An 18,720-nucleotide genomic window follows, 5' to 3' on the forward strand; every position below is an offset into this window, starting at 1 on the left:
CCTCCCCTCATTAATCAACTTATTATCCCCCTCCCCTCATTAATCAACTTATTTCCCTCTCCCCTCATTAATCAACTTATTTCCCCCCCTCCCCTCATTAATCAACTTATTATCCCCCTCCCCTCATTAATCAACTTATTTCCCTCTCCCCTCATTAATCAACTTATTTCTCCCTCCCCTCATTAATCAACTTATTTCCCCCCCTCCCCTCATTAATCAACTTATTCCCCCCTCCCCTCATTAATCAACTTATTTCCCCCCCTCCCCTCATTAATCAACTTATTTCCCCCCCTCCCCTCATTAATCAACTTATTCCTCCCTCCCCTCGTTAATCAACTTATTTCCCCCCCTCCCCTCATTAATCAACTTATTCCCCCCTCCCCTCATTAATCAACTTATTTCTCCCCCTCCCCTCATTAATCAACTTATTCCTCCCTCCCCTCATTAATCAACTTATTCCTCCCTCCCCTCATTAATCAACTTATTTCCCCCCCTCCCCTCATTAATCAATTTATTTCCCCCCTCCCCTCATTAATCAACTTATTCCCCCCTCCCCTCATTAATCAACTTATTTCCACCCCTCCCCTCATTAATCAACTTATTTCCACCCCTCCCCTCATTAATCAACTTATTTCCCTCTCCCCTCATTAATCAACTTATTTCCCCCCCTCCCCTCATTAATCAACTTATTTCCCCTCCCCTCATTAATCAACTTATTTCCCCCTCCCCTCATTAATCAACTTATTTCCCCCCTTACCTCGTTAAGCAAAACCAACCTTGAATCCAGCGGATAATTAATTGGCACCTAATTATCTCCCCATCTCCCCCCTCCCCCACTTGACCTCATTTCATTCCGTTTCCATCCTTCCCAGTTACCGGCTGTAACCAGTTTGAGGAGGAAACTGGGGTTTCCAGTAAACGATGGGGGGAGGAGCCCTCTTGAGCAACCCTCCTCGTTAGCGCTTAAGCCCGAAACCGGTTTTAATTAGGTTCCTTATCGGAAAGAAAAAACCACACCCCCAAAAAAAATATCCGTGAATATCCGTGTTTCATCCCGTCAGAAACGTTGTGTCTCTCCATGATGTCATCATCTGTGGGGCGGGAGGGTGTGTCATCCGTGGGTCATGATGGCCATCCATGGGGTGGTGGCGTCCATCCATGGGGTTGTGGGGGTCATCCGTGGGGTGCTGGCCATCCATGGGGTGGTCGGGGTCCATCCGTGGGGTGGTCGGGGTCCATCCGTGGGGTGGTGGGGGTCATCTGTGGGGTGGTGGCCATCCATAGGGTGGTGGTGGCCATCCATGGGGTTGTGGGGGTCATCCGTGGGGTGGTGGCCATCCATAGGGTGGTGGTAGCCATTCATGGGGTGGTCGGGGTCCATCCATGGGGTGGTGGGGTCCATCCATGGGGTGGTGGTGGCCGTCCATGGGGTGGTGGCGTCCATCCATGGGGTTGTGGGGGTCATCCGTGGGGTGGTCGGGGTCCATCCATGGGGTGGTCGGGGTCCATCCGTGGGGTGGTGGGGTCCATCCATGGGGTGGTGGTGGCTATCCGTGGGGTGGTCGGGGTCCATCCATGGGGTGGTGGGGGTCATCCGTGGGGTGGTGGCCATCCATGGGGTGGTCGGGGTCCATCCGTGGGGTGGTGGGGTCCATCCATGGGGTGATGGCGTCCATCCATGGGGTGGTCAGGGTCCATCCATGGGGTGGTGGGGTCCATCCATGGGGTGGTGGTGGCCATCCATGGGGTGGTGGGGTCCATCCATGGGGTGGTGGTGGCCATCCGTGGGGTGGTCGGGGTCCATCCATGGGGTGGTTGGGGTCCATCCATGGGGTGGTGGGGGTCATCCGTGGGGTGGTGACCATCCATAGGGTGGTGGTGGCCATCCTTGGGTCATGATTGCCATCCATGAGGTGGTGGTGGCCATCCATGGGGTTGTGGGGGTCATCCGTGGGGTGGTGGCCATCCATGGGGTGGTGGTGGCCATCCATAGGGTGGTGGGGGTCATCCGTGGAGTGGTGGTGACCATCCGTGAGGTGGTGGTGGCCGTCCTTGATTCATGATGACCATTCATGGAATGGTGGTGACCACCCGTGAGGTGATCATGGCCATCCATGGGGGGGTGGTGGCCACTCGTGAGGTGGTGGTGGCCGTCCTTTGGTCATGATGGCCATCCATGGGGTGGTGGGGGCCATCCATAGGGTGGTGGGGGTCATCCATGGAGTGGTGGTGACCATCCATGAGGTGATGGTGGCCGTCCTTGATTCATGATGACCATTCATGGAATGGTGGTGACCACCCGTGAGGTGATCATGGCCATCCATGGGGGGGTGGTGGCCACTAGTGAGGTGGTGGTGGCCGTCCTTGGGTCATGATGGCCATCCGTGGGGTGCTGGTGACATCCTATAGGGTCGCGGTGACCACCCATGAGGTGGTCATGGCCATCCATGGAGTGGTGGTGACATCCTGTAGGGTGGTGGTGGCCACCTATGGGGTGGTGGTGGCCATCCATGAGGTAATACGTGGATGGATGGCCATCACCACCCCATAGGTGGTCACCACCCCGTGGATGGCCACCACAACCCCATGGATGGCCACCATCACCCCATCCTGGTTGGTTTGGAGGGAAAAGATGGTTTTTGGTGGCTTTATTATTATTCTTCCTCTTTTTTTTAGGAGCAGAACGGGGCCAAGGTGCCCACCCAGGCTTGAGAAGGTCCATCTGGTGAACGCAACCCAAGGGGACGGTTCCTCGGGTCCATTTATGGTCCTTTGGTGGGTCAAAGGATAAAATCCCGGGAAAAAGTCCCCCCGTTTTGGCCATTCCGGGCTTCCTTCCTTGGGGATCGACCCAACATGACGTCCAAGAGATGGACCTTCATCTGGATGTCACCAGAAAAGACATTTTTTTTTGAGGGAAAAGACCTAAAACCCAACGTAAAGGTGAACTTTGAAGATATTTCCCAACCAGGAAGGTCTCGGCCACCAGCTGGAGGTGGGGAATGACCGAAGCTGGTGACACCCAGGAGAAGAAACCAACCAGCCGCGCCCCACCTCAAAAACCACCTCCTGATGACTCCATCCCTTCCCGCTTCCCCTTCTGGTGACAAATCGCCCGGTTTTTGTTTTTTTTTTTTTCTTGCCACGGCCCTGATTGGTCCGGGCTATAAAATGAAAAGCAAATCTCAGCAGAGGACTTCTCCTCCACCTCCTTCTCCTCCACCTCCTTCTCCTTCTCCTCACGCTTGGAACCATGACCGGCAGCGGTGAGTGACTTATTTCTCCTCCCTTGAGCTTCTCGGGGTTGGATTTTTGGGGGGGGGTTCCTTTATTTTTCCTGGGGGTGTGGGGTGTGGGATGGTCCTAATGATGGAGGGAGAGGTGGAAAGAATGGGTCCTAGGCTCAAGATATCTCCAGGGACCTTCCTGGAGGACACCTCCTTGGGGTTTCTCCACATCTACCCCCAACACCAGAAGGTCTGATGGAAGAAGGAGACCTCCTGGGCATCAGGGTTGGGGTTTCTCCACACCTACCCCCAAGAGGAGAAGGTCTGATGGAAGAGGAAGATCCCTCAGAGGTTTCTCCAGAAACACCAGGTCCAAGGCTCAAGATATCTCCAGGGACCTTCCTGGAGGACACCTCCTTGGGGTTTCTCCACATCTACCCCCAACACCAGAAGGTCTGATGGAAGAAGGAGACCTCCTGGGCATCAGGGTTGGGGTTTCTCCACTTCTACCCCCAAGAGGAGAAGGTCTGATGGAAGAGGGAGATCCCTCAGAGGTTTCCTCAGAGGTTTCTCCAGAAACAACAGGTCCAAGGCTCAAGATATCTCCAGGGACCTTCCTGGAGGACACCTCCTTGGGGTTTCTCCACATCTACCCCCAACACCAGAAGGTCTGATGGAAGAAGGAGACCTCCTGGGCATCAGGGTTGGGGTTTCTCCATGTCTGGCCCCAAGAGGAGAAGGTCTGATGGACCAGGGAGATCCCTCAGAGATTCTTCCAGAAACAACAGGTCCAAGGCTCAAGATATCTCCAGGGACCTTCCTGGAGGACACCTCCTTGGGGTTTCTCCACGTCTACCCCCAAGAGGAGAAGGTCTGATGGAAGAAGGAGACCTCCTGGGCATCAGGGTTGGGGTTTCTCCACTTCTACCCCCAAGAGGAGAAGGTCTGATGGAAGAGGGAGATCCCTCAGAGGTTTCTCCAGAAACACCAGGTCCAAGGCTCCGAATCTCCAGGGACCTTCCTGGAGGACACCTCCTTGGGGTTTCTCCACGTCTGGTCCCAAGAGGAGAAGGTCTGATGGAAGAAGGAGACCTCCTGGGCATCAGGGTTGGGGTTTCTCCATGTCTGGCCCCAAGAGGAGAAGGTCTGATGGAAGAGGGAGATCCCTCAGAGGTTTCCTCAGAGGTTTCTCCAGAAACACCGGGTCCAAGGCTCAAGATATCTCCAGGGACCTTCCTGGAGGACACCTCCTTGGGGTTTCTCCACGTCTACCCCCAAGAGGAGAAGGTCTGATGGAAGAGGAAGATCCCTCAGAGGTTTCTCCAGAAACACCAGGTCCAAGGCTCAAGATATCTCCAGGGACCTTCTTGGAGGACACCTCCTTGGGATTTCTCCACATCTACCCCCAACACCAGAAGGTCTGATGGAAGAAGGAGACCTCCTGGGCATCAGGGTTGGGGTTTCTCCACTTCTACCCCCAAGAGGAGAAGGTCTGATGGAAGAGGGAGATCCCTCAGAGGTTTCCTCAGAGGTTTCTCCAGAAACACCGGGTCCAAGGCTCAAGATATCTCCAGGGACCTTCTTGGAGGACACCTCCTTGGGGTTTCTCCACGTCTGCCTCCAAGAGGAGAAGGTCTGATGGAAGAAGGAGACCTCCTGGGCATCAGGGTTGGGGTTTCTCCACGTCTGGCCCCAAGAGGAGAAGGTCTGATGGAAGAGGGAGGTCCCTCAGAGGTTTGGGACAACAAGCTCCGAGGTTTATTCCCAGTTTGACCCAAGTTTTCTGCAGATTTGGGGCTGTTCCACCAAAAAAAAAAAAAAGGTGATTTTCCAGCCCGGAGAATCCCCCGGGGGGTGGTTTTTAATGGCTTTTGGGGTTGGTTGTTTTTTTTTCCCCTTTTTTGGGTTTTTTTCCTTTTTTTTTTTTCCTTGGAAAGAAAGTGCCGAGATTTGGGGAAGAAGGAAAAGAAAGTGAAAGTCGCCCCGAGGTGATTTGGGTGAAAAGAAACCGAAAACAGGGAAATCCCCGGGGGTGGTTTCTGTTCAAAAGTCTCCTCCCTCCGAAATCTAGAATATTGGCTTTTTCCCCAAAAAATATAGACTATTGTTTCTTCTCTCCAAAAATATAGAATATTGGCTTTTTCCCCAAAATGTAGAATATTGTCTTTTCCCTCAAAAATATAGAATATCGTGTCTTTTTCCAAAAATATAGAATATTGTCTTTTCTCTCCAAAAATATAGAATATTGGTTTTTTCCCCAAAAATATAGAATATTGTCTTTTCCCTCCAAAAATATAGAATATTGTCTTTTCCCTCAAAATATAGAATATTGTCTTTTCCCTCCAAAAGTATAGAATATTGGTTTTTTCCCCCAAAATATAGAATATTTTCTTTTCCCTCAAAAATATAGAATATTGTCTTTCCCTCCAAAAATATAGAATATTGTCTTTTCTCTCCAAAATTATAGAATATTGTCTTTTCTCCCCAAAAATATAGAACATTGTATTTTTGTCCAAAAATATGAAATATTGTCTTTCCCTCCAAAAATATATATATCGTCTCTTTTTCCAAAAATATCGAATATTGTCTTTTTCTCCAAAAATATAGAATATTGTCTTTTCCCCAAAATGTAGAATATTGTCTTTTCCCTCAAAAATATAGAATATCGTGTCTTTTTCCAAAAATATAGAATATTGTCTTTTCTCCCCAAAAATATAGAATATTGGCTTTTCCCTCCAAAAATATAGAATATTGTCTTTTCCCTCAAAATATAGAATATTGTCTTTTCCCTCCAAAAATATAGAATATTGTCTTTTCCCTCAAAATATAGATTATTGGCTTTTCCCTCCAAAAGTATAGAATATTGTTTTTTCCCCCAAAATATAGAATATTTTCTTTTCCCTCAAAAATATAAAATATTGTCTTTTCCTCCAAAAATATAGAATATTGTCTTTTCTCTCCAAAATATAGAATATTGTCTTTTCCTTCAAAATATAGAATTTTGTCTCCTTCCTCCAAAAATATAGAATATTGGTTTTTTCCCCAAAAATATAGAATATTGGTTTTTTCCCCAAAAATATAGAATATTGTCTTTTCCCCAAAATGTAGAATATTGTCTTTTCCCCAAAAATACAAAATATTGTCTTTCCCTCCAAAAATATATATTGTCTCTTTTTCCAAAAATATAGAATATTGTCTTTTCTCTCCAAAAATATAGAATATTGTGTTTTCCCTTAAAATATAGAATTTTGTCTTTTCCTCCAAAAAAATCAAATATTGTCTTTTCCCTCCAAAATACAGAATTTTTTTCTTTTCCCTCAAAAATATAGAATATTGTCTCTTCTCTCAAAAATATAGAATATTGTCTCTTTGTCCAAAAATATAGAATTTTGTCTCCTTCCTCCAAAAATATAGAATGTTGGGTTTTTTCCCCCAAAATATAGAATATTGTCTTTTCCCTTAAAATATAGAATTTTGTCTTTTCCTCCAAAAATACCGAATATTGTCTTTTCCCCAAAATATCAAATATTATCTTTTCCTCCAAAAAATATTGAATTTGGCCTTGTTTTCTCCTTAAAAAAAGACCCATAAACCCCCCCGTTCCCGGACTCTTGGCCGTCCCGGAATTTCTCCTCGTTCCCCGGATTTCCTCATCCTCCCGACTTGAGCCAAAAATAGGGATTTATCCGATTATTTTCCCGACGTTCCCGGCTTTTTTTCGGGGGAGGAATCTCCATGTTGCTCCCCCTCCCCCGCCCTCCTTCCCTTATTTCCTCCTTTTTTCTCTTTTTCTCCCCAGTTCTTCTCCAGATCTTCCTCCTTCTCCTTGGTCTCCTCGTCTCCGGGAGCTTCCAGGCTTTCCCTGAGGATTGTCTCCGGGACCAGGATTACGAAGAACTCCTGGAGATCGTCCAAAAAGGGTTAAAACCCCACAGTTCGCCCTCCGAGGTCCTCGTCGTGGGGGCGGGGATAAGCGGCCTCACGGCGGCCAAGTTGCTCCGAGACGCCGGCCACAAGGTGAGGAATCCCACCGGGAGACCTCCTCGGGTTTTGGGTTGTCCACCCGGGAAAAGAATTTTCCGGCGTCTGGAGGGAAAAGGATGGAAAACCCTTGGGTTCCCTCCAATTTTGTCCCGTTTTTGGGTGGGATTTGGCCAAACCGAGGTTGGGGAGGAGCTGGATGCGAAGCAAGTTGGTGAGATGTTCCTCAAGAAGGAGGTTTTGAGGGTCAGGAGGAGCTTCAGCCACCCTGGGACAACCCTGGGACAACCCTGGAGGTTGGATGAGACCCTTCCAGGAGCACCTCAACTTCTTCCCTTCTCCAACTCATCCTAACGTTGATGGGGATCAACCAGCCCAAGACTCATGGGTGGTCCTGGGGGGCTTCAAAACCACCTTGAGCAGCCCAAAAAGTCCCAAGCCATGAGTTTGGAAGCTCTCAAAAGACGGGAAGGGATGGGTTGGGGTCTTCTTCTGGCTGGTTCCAAGCCCCTTGGTTGATCCCCGCCGAGGTGGGGAGGAGCTGGATGCGAAGCAAGTTGGTGAGATGTTCCTCAAGAAGGGGGTTTTGAGGGGCAGGTGGAGTTTCAGCCACCCTGGGACAACCCCGGAGGTTGGATGAGACCCTTCCAGGAGCACCTCAACTTCTTCCCTTCTCCAACTCATCCTAACTCTGATGGAGATCAACCAGCCCAAGACTCACCAAGACTCATGGGTGGTCCTGGGGGGCTTCAAAACCACCTTGAGCAGCCCAAAAAGTCCCAAGCCATGAGTTTGGAAGCTCTCAAAAGACGGGAAGGGATGGGTTGAGGTCTTCTTCTGGCCTCTCGACCGACGTTAGGACCTTTCTCACGGCTTTGACGGTGGCCAAATTGGGGGGGGATGGAGAAATTCGGAATTGAGAAACCGCCCCGGAGGAAGAGGGATCTCGGCCAAACGGAGAGGAGTTTTGGATCCGCGGCTGGTTCCTTGGCCACCTGGAGGGGACCTCTCCCACCCCGTGGGCCAAAACGCCCGTCGGACTTGCCCAAACGTCTCCCAAACTCCACCCCTTTTCCCCCCCCCCCCCCTTCCCCCCTCGTTTTAGGTGACGGTCCTGGAGACGAGCGATCGGGTGGGTGGGAGGATCAAGACCTACCGCTCCAAGGGACAGGACTGGTTCGTGGAGCTGGGAGCCATGCGCCTGCCCAGCAAGCACAGGTAAAGGTCCACGTCCCTCTTGGTGGCCACCAACGGGGTGAGGAACCGACCCCAAAGCTCTGTTTTGAGATGGGGCTGAGGAGCAGGAGGTGGGTTTGGGGAGGAAGGAGGTCTCCGCCCCATCTCTCCACCTGGAGAACATCTAACGGGGTCAAACCCACCCCATCATCCATCTTTGAGGTGGGAGAATGGAAGGAGACCTCTCTTTTGGAGGTCACGGCATGAGGAGATGGACGTTCCAGCGGGTGGGATGGAGAAGACACCCAACCTGGTCTCCAAGGGGGTGGGCTGGGGTCTCCAAGAGGGTCTCCAAGGAGGTGGGCTCAGCCATGGGCCCAGAAACGCCCCGGGAAGAAGTAAAGGCCCACGTCCCTCTTGGTGGCCACCACGGGGTGAGGAACCGACCCCAAAGCTCTGCTTTGAGATGGGGCTGAGGAGCAGGAGGTGGGTTTGGGGAGGAAGGAGGTCTCCGCCCCATCTCTCCGCCTGGAGAACATCTAACGGGGTCAAACCCACCCCATCATCCGTCTTTGAGGTGGGAAAATGGAAGGAGACCTCTGGTTTGGAGGTCACGGCACGAGGAGATGGACGTTCCAGCGGGTGGGATGGAGAAGACACCCAACCTGGTCTCCAAGGGGGTGGGCTGGGGTCTCCAAGAGGGTCTCCAAGGAGGTGGGCTCAGCCATGGGCCCCAAAACGCCCCGGGAAGAGGTAAAGGTCCACGTCCCTCTTGGTGGCCACCAACGGGGTGAGGAACCGACCCCAAAGCTCTGCTTTGAGATGGGGCTGAGGAGCAGGAGGTGGGTTTGAGGAGGAAGGAGGTCTCCGCCCCATCTCTCCGCCTGGAGAACATCTAACGGGGTCAAACCCACCCCATCATCCGTCTTTGAGGTGGGAAAATGGAAGGAGACCTCTGGTTTGGAGGTCATGGCATGAGGAGATGGACGTTCCAGCGGGTGGGATGGAGAAGACACCCAACCTGGTCTCCAAGAGGGTGGGCTGGGGTCTCCAAGAAGGTGGGCTCAGCCATGGGCCCAGAAACGCCCCGGGAAGAGGTAAAGGTCCACGTCCCTCTTGGTGGCCACCACGGGGTGAGGAACCGACCCCAAAGCTCTGCTTTGAGATGGGGCTGAGGAGCAGGAGGTGGGTTTGGGGAGGAAGGAGGTCTCCGCCCCGTCTCTCCACCTGGAGAACATCTAACGGGGTCAAACCCACCCCATCATCTGTCTTTGAGGTGGGAGAATGGAAGGAGACCTCTGTTTTGGAGGTCACGGCATGAGGAGATGGATGTTCCAGCGGGTGGGATGGAGAAGACACCCAACCTGGTCTCCAAGGGGGTGGGCTGGGGTCTCCAAGAGGGTCTCCAAGGAGGTGGGCTCAGCCATGGGCCCAGAAACGCCCCGGGAAGAAGTAAAGGTCCACGTCCCTCTTGGTGGCCACCACAGGGTGAGGAACCGACCCCAAAGCTCTGCTTTGAGATGGGGCTGAGGAGCAGGAGGTGGGTTTGGGGAGGAAGGAGGTCTCCGCCCCATCTCTCCGCCTGGAGAACATCTAACGGGGTCAAACCCACCCCATCATCTGTCTTTGAGGTGGGAAAATGGAAGGAGACCTCTGGTTTGGAGGTCACGGCACGAGGAGATGGACGTTCCAGCAGGTGGGATGGAGAAGACACCCAACCTGGGGTCTTCCAACCACCCATCTCTCTTCCTCCCCGTCCCATCCTTGGGCAACCAGAAGAACATGAGCCAAAGGGCCACCATCTCCCCTCAGGCCCCCAAAAATCGGATGCGGTTGATGGAAAACGGTCCTTTTTAGGCTTTGGTGGAGGTTTCTTGAGGGGGGTTTGGTTGGTTGGTTGGTTGGTTGGTTGGTTGTCACCTTTTCCTCTTCTCCAGGCTGGTGAGGGAATTCATCAAGCAGTTTGGCCTCAAGCTCAACCCCTTCAAGGAGACGGACCCCAAGGCCTGGTTTTTGGTGAACGGCGTTCGGGCACGGGCCGAGGAGGTCACCAGGAACCCCGATGTCCTCAAGTATCCAGTGAAACCCTCCGAGAAGGGCAAGAGCGCCCGAGAGCTCTACAGAGAAACTCTCGAGAAGGTACGTGCCCAACGGGGGCAACTTTGCTCGTCCACCTCCACCCCCAAACTAAGGCCATGGACCTCTTGGAGTGGGGCTGGAGGAAGCTACGGGGATGACCCAAGGGTTGAGAGTTTTGGGGGGGGGGTTTATCCTGGAGAAGAGAAGGCTCCAAGGAGACCTTCAAGCTCCTTCCAGAGCCCATCCCTGGAGGTGGCTCAAGACCAGGTTGGATGGGGCTTGGGAGGTCTCTCCCATCCCTGGAGGTGGTTCAAGACCAGGTTGGACAGGGCTTGGAGCAACCTGGTCTTGTGGGAGGTGTCTCCCATCCCTGGAGATGGTTCAAGACCAGGTTGGATGGGGCTTGGGAGGTGTCTCCCATCCCTGGAGATGGTTCAAGACCAGGTTGGATGGGGCTTGGAGCAACCTGGGTCTGGTGGAAGATGTCTCCCAAACCTGGAGGTGGTTCAAGACCAGTTTGGATGGGGCTTGGAAGATGTCTCCCATCCCTGGAGGTGGTTCAAGACCAGGTTGGACGGGGCTTGGACCAACCTGGGCTGGTGGGAGGTGTCTCCCATCCCTGGAGGTGGTTCAAGGCCAGGTTGGACGGGGCTTGGAAGATGTCTCCCATCCTTGGAGGTGGTTCAAGACCAGGTTGGAGGGGGCTTGGACCAACCTGGGCTGGTGGGAGGTGTCCATGCCCATGGAACTGGATGGTCTTTAAGGTCCCTTCCAACTCTAACCACTCTATGAAGCTGTGGTGGACCTTCACTTGCACCTTGGGTTGAGGGAGACCCAACCATGGGTGGAAGAAGACTCAACCATGGGTTGAGGAAGACTCTGAATCCATCAATGTTTCTTCTCCAGGCTCTCAAGAGCTTCCAGAAGATGGACTGCAAGGCCGTTTTGGCCAAATACGACTCCTTCTCCACCAAGGTAAAGGGCTGGGGTGTAAATTTGACCCCCCCGATGGCCACCAACCTTCATCCCTTCTTCGAGAAAGGTTCTACCTCTCCAATCTCTTCCTCCCTTGACGTTTTTGGGTGGTTTTTCCCCCAAAAACGGAGCAAATTGGACCCCCGTGGGGTCCTCAGGGGTGTTCTTCCCCCCGCCCAGGCCCCGAATTTCCTTTGTTCCTTCATCTCCAGAACTTCTTCTGAAGGAGACGTTGATCTCCAGCAACGAGAGCTCCGTAACCTCCCCCCCCCCCAAACTTCCGGTTTGGGCTTTAAATGGACGAGGAGCTGGATTTTTTTGGGGATAAAAAGAGGGGAAAAGGTGCGCCGATGGAGGTAATAATGTCTTTTTTTGGGGTTTTTTGGGTTTTTCTAGGAATATTTGATTAAAGAAGGAAATTTGAGCCGAGGAGCCGTCGACATGATCGGTGACTTGATGAACGAGGACTCGGGGTTCTACCTCTCCTTCCTCGACTCCGTGTGGCACTACTATATCTTCTCTGACACGAGGTAGGACCACCACGGAGAGGACATCTGGGTGGCCTCGATGTGACCCCTCCTGGTGGCCTTGATGGGATCCCTCCTGGTGGCCTTGATGGGACCCCTCCTGGTGGCGTTGATGGGACCCCTCCTGGTGGCGTTGATGTCTTGATGGGACCCCTCCTGGTGGCCTCGATGGGACCCCTCTTGGTGGCCTTGGTGGGACCCCTCCTGGTGGTGTTGATGTCTCGATGGGATCCCTCCTGGTGGCCTTGATGGGATCCCTCCTGGTGGCCTCGGTGGGATCCCTCCTGGTGGCCTCGGTGGGATCCCTCCTGGTGGCCTCGATGGGATCCCTCCTGGTGGGCTCGATGGGATCCCTCCTGGTGGCCTCGATAGGACCCCTCTTGGTGGCCTCGATGGGACCTTTCCTGGTGGGCTCGATGGGATCCCTCCTGGTGGCCTTGATGTCTTGATGGGACCCCTCCTGGTGGCCTCGATGGGATCCCTCCTGGTGGTGTTGATGTCTTGATGGGATCCCTCCTGGTGGCCTTGGTGGAATCCCTCCTGGTGGCCTTGATGGGACCCTTCCTGGTGGTGTTGATGGGACCCCTCCTGGTGGCCTCGATGGGACCCCTCCTGGTGGCCTCGGTGGGATCCCTCCTGGTGGCCTCGGTGGGATCCCTCCTGGTGGCCTCGATGGGATCCCTCCTGGTGGCCTTGATGGGATCCCTCCTGGTGGTGTTGATGTCTTGATGGGACCCCTCCTGGTGGCCTTGATGGGCCCCTCCTGGTGGCCTCGGTGGGATCTCTCTTGGTGGCCTCGATGGGACCCCTCTTGGTGGCCTCGATGGGACCCCTCTTGGTGGCCTTGATAGGACCCCTCTTGGTGGCCTCGATGGGACCCTTCCTGGTGGCCTTGATGGGACCCTTCCTTGTGGTGTTGATGTCTTGATGGGACCCCTCCTGGTGGCCTCGGTGGGATCCCTCCTGGTGGCCTCGATGGAACCCCTCCTGGTGGCCTCGATGGGACCCCTCCTCGTGGTGTTGATGGGACCCTTCCTGGTGGCCTCGATGGGACCCTTCCTGGTGGCCTTGATGGGATCCCTCCTCATGGTGTTGATGTCTTGATGGGACCCCTCCTGGTGGCCTCGATGGGATCCCTCCTGGTGGCGTTGATGGGATCCCTCCTGGTGGTGTTGATGTCTTGATGCGACCCCTCCTGGTGGCCTTGGTGGGATCCCTCTTGGTGGCCTCGATGCCCAGCTGGGATCCTTCCCGGTTCAAAGGTGCCACCAAGCTCTGTTGGTACCTCCGGGAGAGTTCCTACGCTTCCCAACCCCTCGAGGACCTTCTTTGACCTCCTCCTTCTTCCTTTCCAGTTTCGATGAGATCACGGGGGGGTTCGACCGACTCCCCGGGGCCTTCCGCAAAGCCCTGCCCGGCGTCGTCCTCTTCAATTCCACCGTGAAGAAGATCGTCGCCGAGGGAGACAAGGTCCGGGTCTTCTACAACGCCTCCAACTCCTCCTCCTCCTCCCTCAACCACGTGACCGCCGATTACGTCCTCGTCACCTCCACCGCCAAGGCCACCAGGCGCATCCGCTTCCACCCTCCTCTTTCTCTTCCCAAGTCCCACGCCCTACGCTCCCTCCACTACGCCGCCTCCACCAAGGTGGCCTTGGTTTGCACCCGGAAGTTTTGGGAAGAGGAAGGTATCCGGGGTGGACAATCCGTCACCGACCGCCCTTCCCGCTTCATCTACTACCCCAACCATAACTTCTCCGACGGTTTGGGGGTCATCTTGGCTTCCTACACTTGGAACGACGACGCCGACTTCTTCCTACCTTTGAAGGACGAGGAGATCCTGGAGGTGGTCTTTCAAGACCTGGCCGCCGTCCACGACTTGACGGAGGGCTACCTACGGGAGATTTGCCCCGAAAAGGTGGTCCAAAAGTGGCAACTGGACCTTCATTCCATGGGGGCCTTCGCCGCCTTCACCCCTTATCAGTTCGTGGACTACTCGGAGCTCCTCTTCCCACCTCAAGGGAGGATCTTCTTCGCCGGGGAACACACCGCCCAACCCCACGCCTGGATCGAGACCTCCGTGAAATCGGGCGTGAGGGCGGCCAGGGACATCCATCGCCGAGGTGACCCCCTCCCCGAACCCCCCACCCCCCCCCGCCCCCGGGAGATGGAGGAGGAGGAGGAGGTGACGGTGAAGACCTCGGGGAGCTTCTGGGCCAAGGAAGATCTTTAAGGTGGAAGGAGAAAAGGGGGGGGGGGGGCGGCGTTAAAAAACCCAACAGAAGTGTTAAAAAAACCCAACAGAAGCGGTAAAAAAACCAACAGATGTGTTAAAAACCAACAAAAGTGCTAAAAAAACCCAATAAAAGTGTTAAAAAAACCCAACAAAAGTGCTAAAAAAAACAATAAAAATGCTAAAAAAAACCACCAAAAGTGTTAAAAACCCAATAAAAGTGTTAAAAAACCAATAAAAGCGCTAAAAAACCCAACAAAAGCGTTAAAAAACCAACAAAAGTGCTAAAAAAAAACCAATAAAAGTGTTAAAAAACCAATAAAAGTGTTAAAAAACCCAACAAAAGTGTTAAAAAACCCAACAAAAGCGTTAAAAAAAATAATAAAAGTGCTAAAAACCCCAACAAAAGTGCTAAAAAAACCCAATAAAAGTGTTAAAAAACCAATAAAAGTGTTAAAAAAACCCAACAAAAGTGTTAAAAAACCCATCAAAAGTGTTAAAAAAACAACAAAAGTGTTAAAAAACCAATAAAAGTGCTAAAAAACCCAACAAAAGTGTTAAAAAACCAACAAAAGTGCTAAAAAAACCCACCAAAAGTGTTAAAAAATCCAACAAAAGTGTTAAAAAAACCCAACAAAAGTGTTAAAAAACCAACAAAAGTGCTAAAAAAAGCCAATAAAAGTGCTAAAAAACCAACAAAAGTGCTAAAAAACCAATAAAAGTGTTAAAAAAAAGTGTTAAAAAACCACTAAAAGTGCTAAAAAACCCAACAAAAGTGCTAAAAAACCAATAAAAGTGTTAAAAAACCCAATAAAAGCGTTAAAAAAACCCAACAAAAGCGATAAAAATCCAACAAAAGTGTTAAAAAATCCAACAAAAGCGTTAAAAAACCAACAAAAGTGTTAAAAAGCCAATAAAAGTGATAAAAAACCACCAAAAGCATTAAAAAAACAACAAAAGTGATAAAAAAACAACAAAAGTGTTAAAAAACCCAACAAAAGCGTTAAAAAACCAATAAAAGTGCTAAAAAAAACCCAATAAAAGTGCTAAAAAACCCAACAAAAGCGTTAAAAAAACAACAAAAGCGTTAAAAAACCAATAAAAGTGTTAAAAAAACAATAAAAGTGTTAAAAAAATAATAGTGTTAAAAAACCCAACAAAAGTGCTAAAAAAACCCACCAAAAGTGTTAAAAAACCAATAAAAGTGCTAAAAAAATCAACAAAAGTGTTAAAAAACCCAAAAGTGTTAAAAAACCCAATAAAAGTGCTAAAAAAAGCCAATAAAAGTGTTAAAAAACCAACAAAAGTGCTAAAAACCCCAGCAGAAGTGCTAAAAAAGCCACCAAAATTGTTAAAAAAGCCACCGAAAGAGTTAAAAAAAAAAATCAAAAGTGTTAAAAAACCCACCAAAAGTGTTAAAAAAGCACCGAAAGCTTTAAAAAAGCCACTAAAAATGTTAAAAACCCACCAAAAGTGTTAAAAAACCACAAAAAACTTCCAAAAACCCCCCAAAAAGCGTCACCCCCCCCCCAAAATGCGTTTAGAAAAACCACCAAAAGCGTTAAAAAACCACCAAAATTGTTTTAAAAGCCGCCAAAAGTGCTAAAAAACCACCAAAAGTGCTAAAAAACCCATGGAAAGTGTTAAAAAAGCCACAGAAAGCGTTAAAAAACCATCAAAAGTGTTAAAAAACCCACCAAAATTGTTAAAAACCAAGAAAAGTGCTAAAAAAAACCCAGCAAAAGTGTTTAAAAAGCCACCGAAAGCGTTAAAAAAGCCACCAAAAATGTTAAAAACCCAGGAAAAGCCCTTAAAAAACCCCTGGAAAATATGAAAAGCACAATTCCCCAATTTCTTGAATTTCCTTAAATTCCTTAACAATTTCCTTCATTTCTTTAATTTCCGTAATTGAATTTCCGGTTTCTCGAATTTCCTTCATAATTTCCTTAATTCCTTCATAATTTCCTTAATTTCTTGGGTTTCCTTAATTTCCTTAATTTCTTGAATTTCCTTCATAATTTCCTTAATTTATTTCCTTAGTTTCCTTAATTTAATTATTTCTTTAATTTCCTTAATTTAGTTTCCCTGATTTCTTTAATTTCCTTAAATTCCTTCATAATAATTTCCTTAATTTCTTAAATTTCCTCAATTTCCTTCCTTGAATTTCCCCAATTTCTCGAATTTCCTTCGTAATTTCCTTAAATTCCTTCATAATTTCCTTAATTTCCTTAATTTAGTTTCCTTAATTTAATTTCCTTAATTTAGTTTCCCTGATTTCTTTAATTTCCTTAAATTCCTTAATAATTTCCTTAAATTCCTTCATAATTTCCTTAATTTCTTAAATTTCCTCAACTTCCTTCCTTCAATTTCCCCGGTTTCTCAAATTTCCTTCATAATTTCCTTAATTCCTTAATAATTTCCTTATTTCTTGAATTTCCTTAATTTCTTTAATCCCTTAATAATTTCCTTAATTTCCTTAATTGAGTTTCCTTAATTTAATTTCCTTCATTTCTTTAATTTCCTTAATTTAGTTTCCCTGATTTCTTTAATTTCCTTAAATTCCTTCATAATAATTTCCTTAATTTCTTAAATTTCCTCAATTTCCTTCCTTGAATTTCCCCAATTTCTTGAATTTCCTTCGTAATTTCCTTAAATTCCTTCGTAATTTCCTTAATTTCTTTAATATCCTTAATTTCCTTAATTTTTTAAATTTCCTTGATAATTTCCTTCATTTCCTTAATTTAGTTTCCTTAATTTCTTTAATTTCCTTCATTTCTTTAATTTCCTTAATTTAGTTTCCCTGATTTCTTTAATTTTCTTAAATTCCTTCACCATTTCCTTAATTTAGTTTCCTTGATTTAATTTCCTTAATTTCTTGAATTTCCTTAATTTCCTTCCTTGAATTTCCCCAATTTCTTGAATTTCCTGCATAATTTCCTTAATTTCTTTGATGTCCTTAATAATTTCATTAATTTCTTAAATTTCCTCAATTTCCTTCATTGAATTTCCCCAATTTCTCGAATTTCCTTCCAATTTCCCTTAAATTCCTTCATAATTTCCTTAATTCCTTCATAATTTCCTTAATTCCATAATAATTTCCTTAATTTCTTTAATTTCCTTAAATTCTTGAATTTCCTTAATTTCTCGAATTTCCCCAATTTCTCGAATTTCCTTCCAAATTTCCTTAAATTCCTTCCAATTTTCCTTAAATTCCTTCATAATTTCCTTAAATTCCTTCATAATTTCCTTAAATCCCTTCATAATTTCCTTAATTCCTTCATAATTTCCTTAATTTCTTGAATTCCCTTAATTTCTTGAATTTCCTTAATTTCTCAAATTTCCCCAATTTCTCGAATTTCCTTCCAATTTCCCTTAAATTCCTTCATAATTTCCTTAATTCCATAATAATTTCCTTAATTTCTTTAATTTCCTTAATTTCTCGAATTTCCTTAATTTCTCGAATTTCCCCAATTTCTCGAATTTCCTCCCAAATTCCCTTAAATTCCTTCATAATTTCCTTAAATCCCTTCATAATTTCCTTAATTCCTTCATAATTTCCTTAATTTCTTGAATTCCCTTAATTTCTTGAATTTCCTTAATTTCTCAAATTTCCCCAATTTCTCGAATTTCCTCCCAAATTCCCTTAAATTCCTTCATAATTTCCTTAAATTCCTTCATAATTTCCTTAATTCATTCATAATTTCCTTAATTCATTCATAATTTCCTTAATTTCTTTAATTTCCCCAATTTCTCGAATTTCCTTAATTTCTCAAATTTCCCCAATTTCTCAAATTTCCTTCCAAATTCCCTTAAATTCCTTTACAATTTCCTTAAATTTCTTTCATTTCCCTCAGAATTCCCTTAATTTGGGGGGTGGGGGAGGCCGGGAGGCGCCTGCCGGCGGGATTAAGGCTAAACCCGCGCATTTAAATCAATAACAAAAAGAAGAAAATTAGAAATAAAAGGCTATTTAAGGAAATAATAAAAATCAATTTTAAAAAAACAACATTTTGTGTGTTTTTTGGTTGGTTTTTAATGAAATTTTGCATTTTTTTTTTGCTTTTTTCCACAGCGGTTTTCGGGGAAGAAAAGACAGGGGGGGGAAAAAAAAAGGAAAAAAAAAAGAAAAATAAGGTAATTTCTCCTTTTTTTACCCGTTTTGACCCAAATCCCTCCCTTCCCCGAGGAAAAGGGGCTCGTCCGGGATTTGAACCCGGGACCTCTCGCACCCAAAGCGAGAATCATACCCCTAGACCAACGAGCCGCCCCTCGGGAGCCTCCGGCCCCGGGGGGGGACTCGAACCCGCGGCCCCGGGATCGGGAGAGCGGCGCCTTAACCCCTGAGCCACCGGGGCGGGAAGAGAGCCCCTGGGGGGGGGGGATGGATTGGGGTGGGATTGGGGTGGACTGGGATGGGATGGGATGAACTGGGATGGACTGGGATTGGGGTGGGATGGATTGGGGTGGGATTGGGGTGGACTGGGATGGACTGGGATGGACTGGGATTGGGGTGGGATGGATTG

The 18,720-nt window shown here is 48.3% G+C and overlaps 1 protein-coding gene and 1 non-coding gene across 2 annotated transcripts; one reads left to right on the forward strand and one right to left on the reverse strand.

The window, feature by feature from the left end:
• The first annotated feature begins 6,962 nt into the window (after positions 1 to 6,962).
• Positions 6,963 to 14,273, forward strand: LOC141478793 (L-amino-acid oxidase-like). The gene is made up of 6 exons (XM_074167771.1): positions 6,963 to 7,244; positions 8,314 to 8,426; positions 10,322 to 10,523; positions 11,370 to 11,438; positions 11,835 to 11,968; positions 13,321 to 14,273. Exons 1-6 carry the CDS (start codon positions 6,963 to 6,965, stop codon positions 14,195 to 14,197), a joined length of 1,677 nt encoding a protein of 558 aa, XP_074023872.1. The 3' UTR covers positions 14,198 to 14,273.
• Positions 14,274 to 18,389: 4,116 nt separating this feature from the next.
• TRNAP-UGG (transfer RNA proline (anticodon UGG)) lies at positions 18,390 to 18,461 on the reverse strand. The gene has a single exon. It is a non-coding gene; the product is annotated as a tRNA-Pro (tRNA).
• Between the last annotated feature and the right edge of the window lie 259 nt (positions 18,462 to 18,720).

This window comes from Numenius arquata, unplaced genomic scaffold, assembly GCF_964106895.1.
Source record: "Numenius arquata unplaced genomic scaffold, bNumArq3.hap1.1 HAP1_SCAFFOLD_1387, whole genome shotgun sequence".
In the NCBI taxonomy this organism is placed as follows: Eukaryota; Metazoa; Chordata; class Aves; order Charadriiformes; family Scolopacidae; genus Numenius; species Numenius arquata.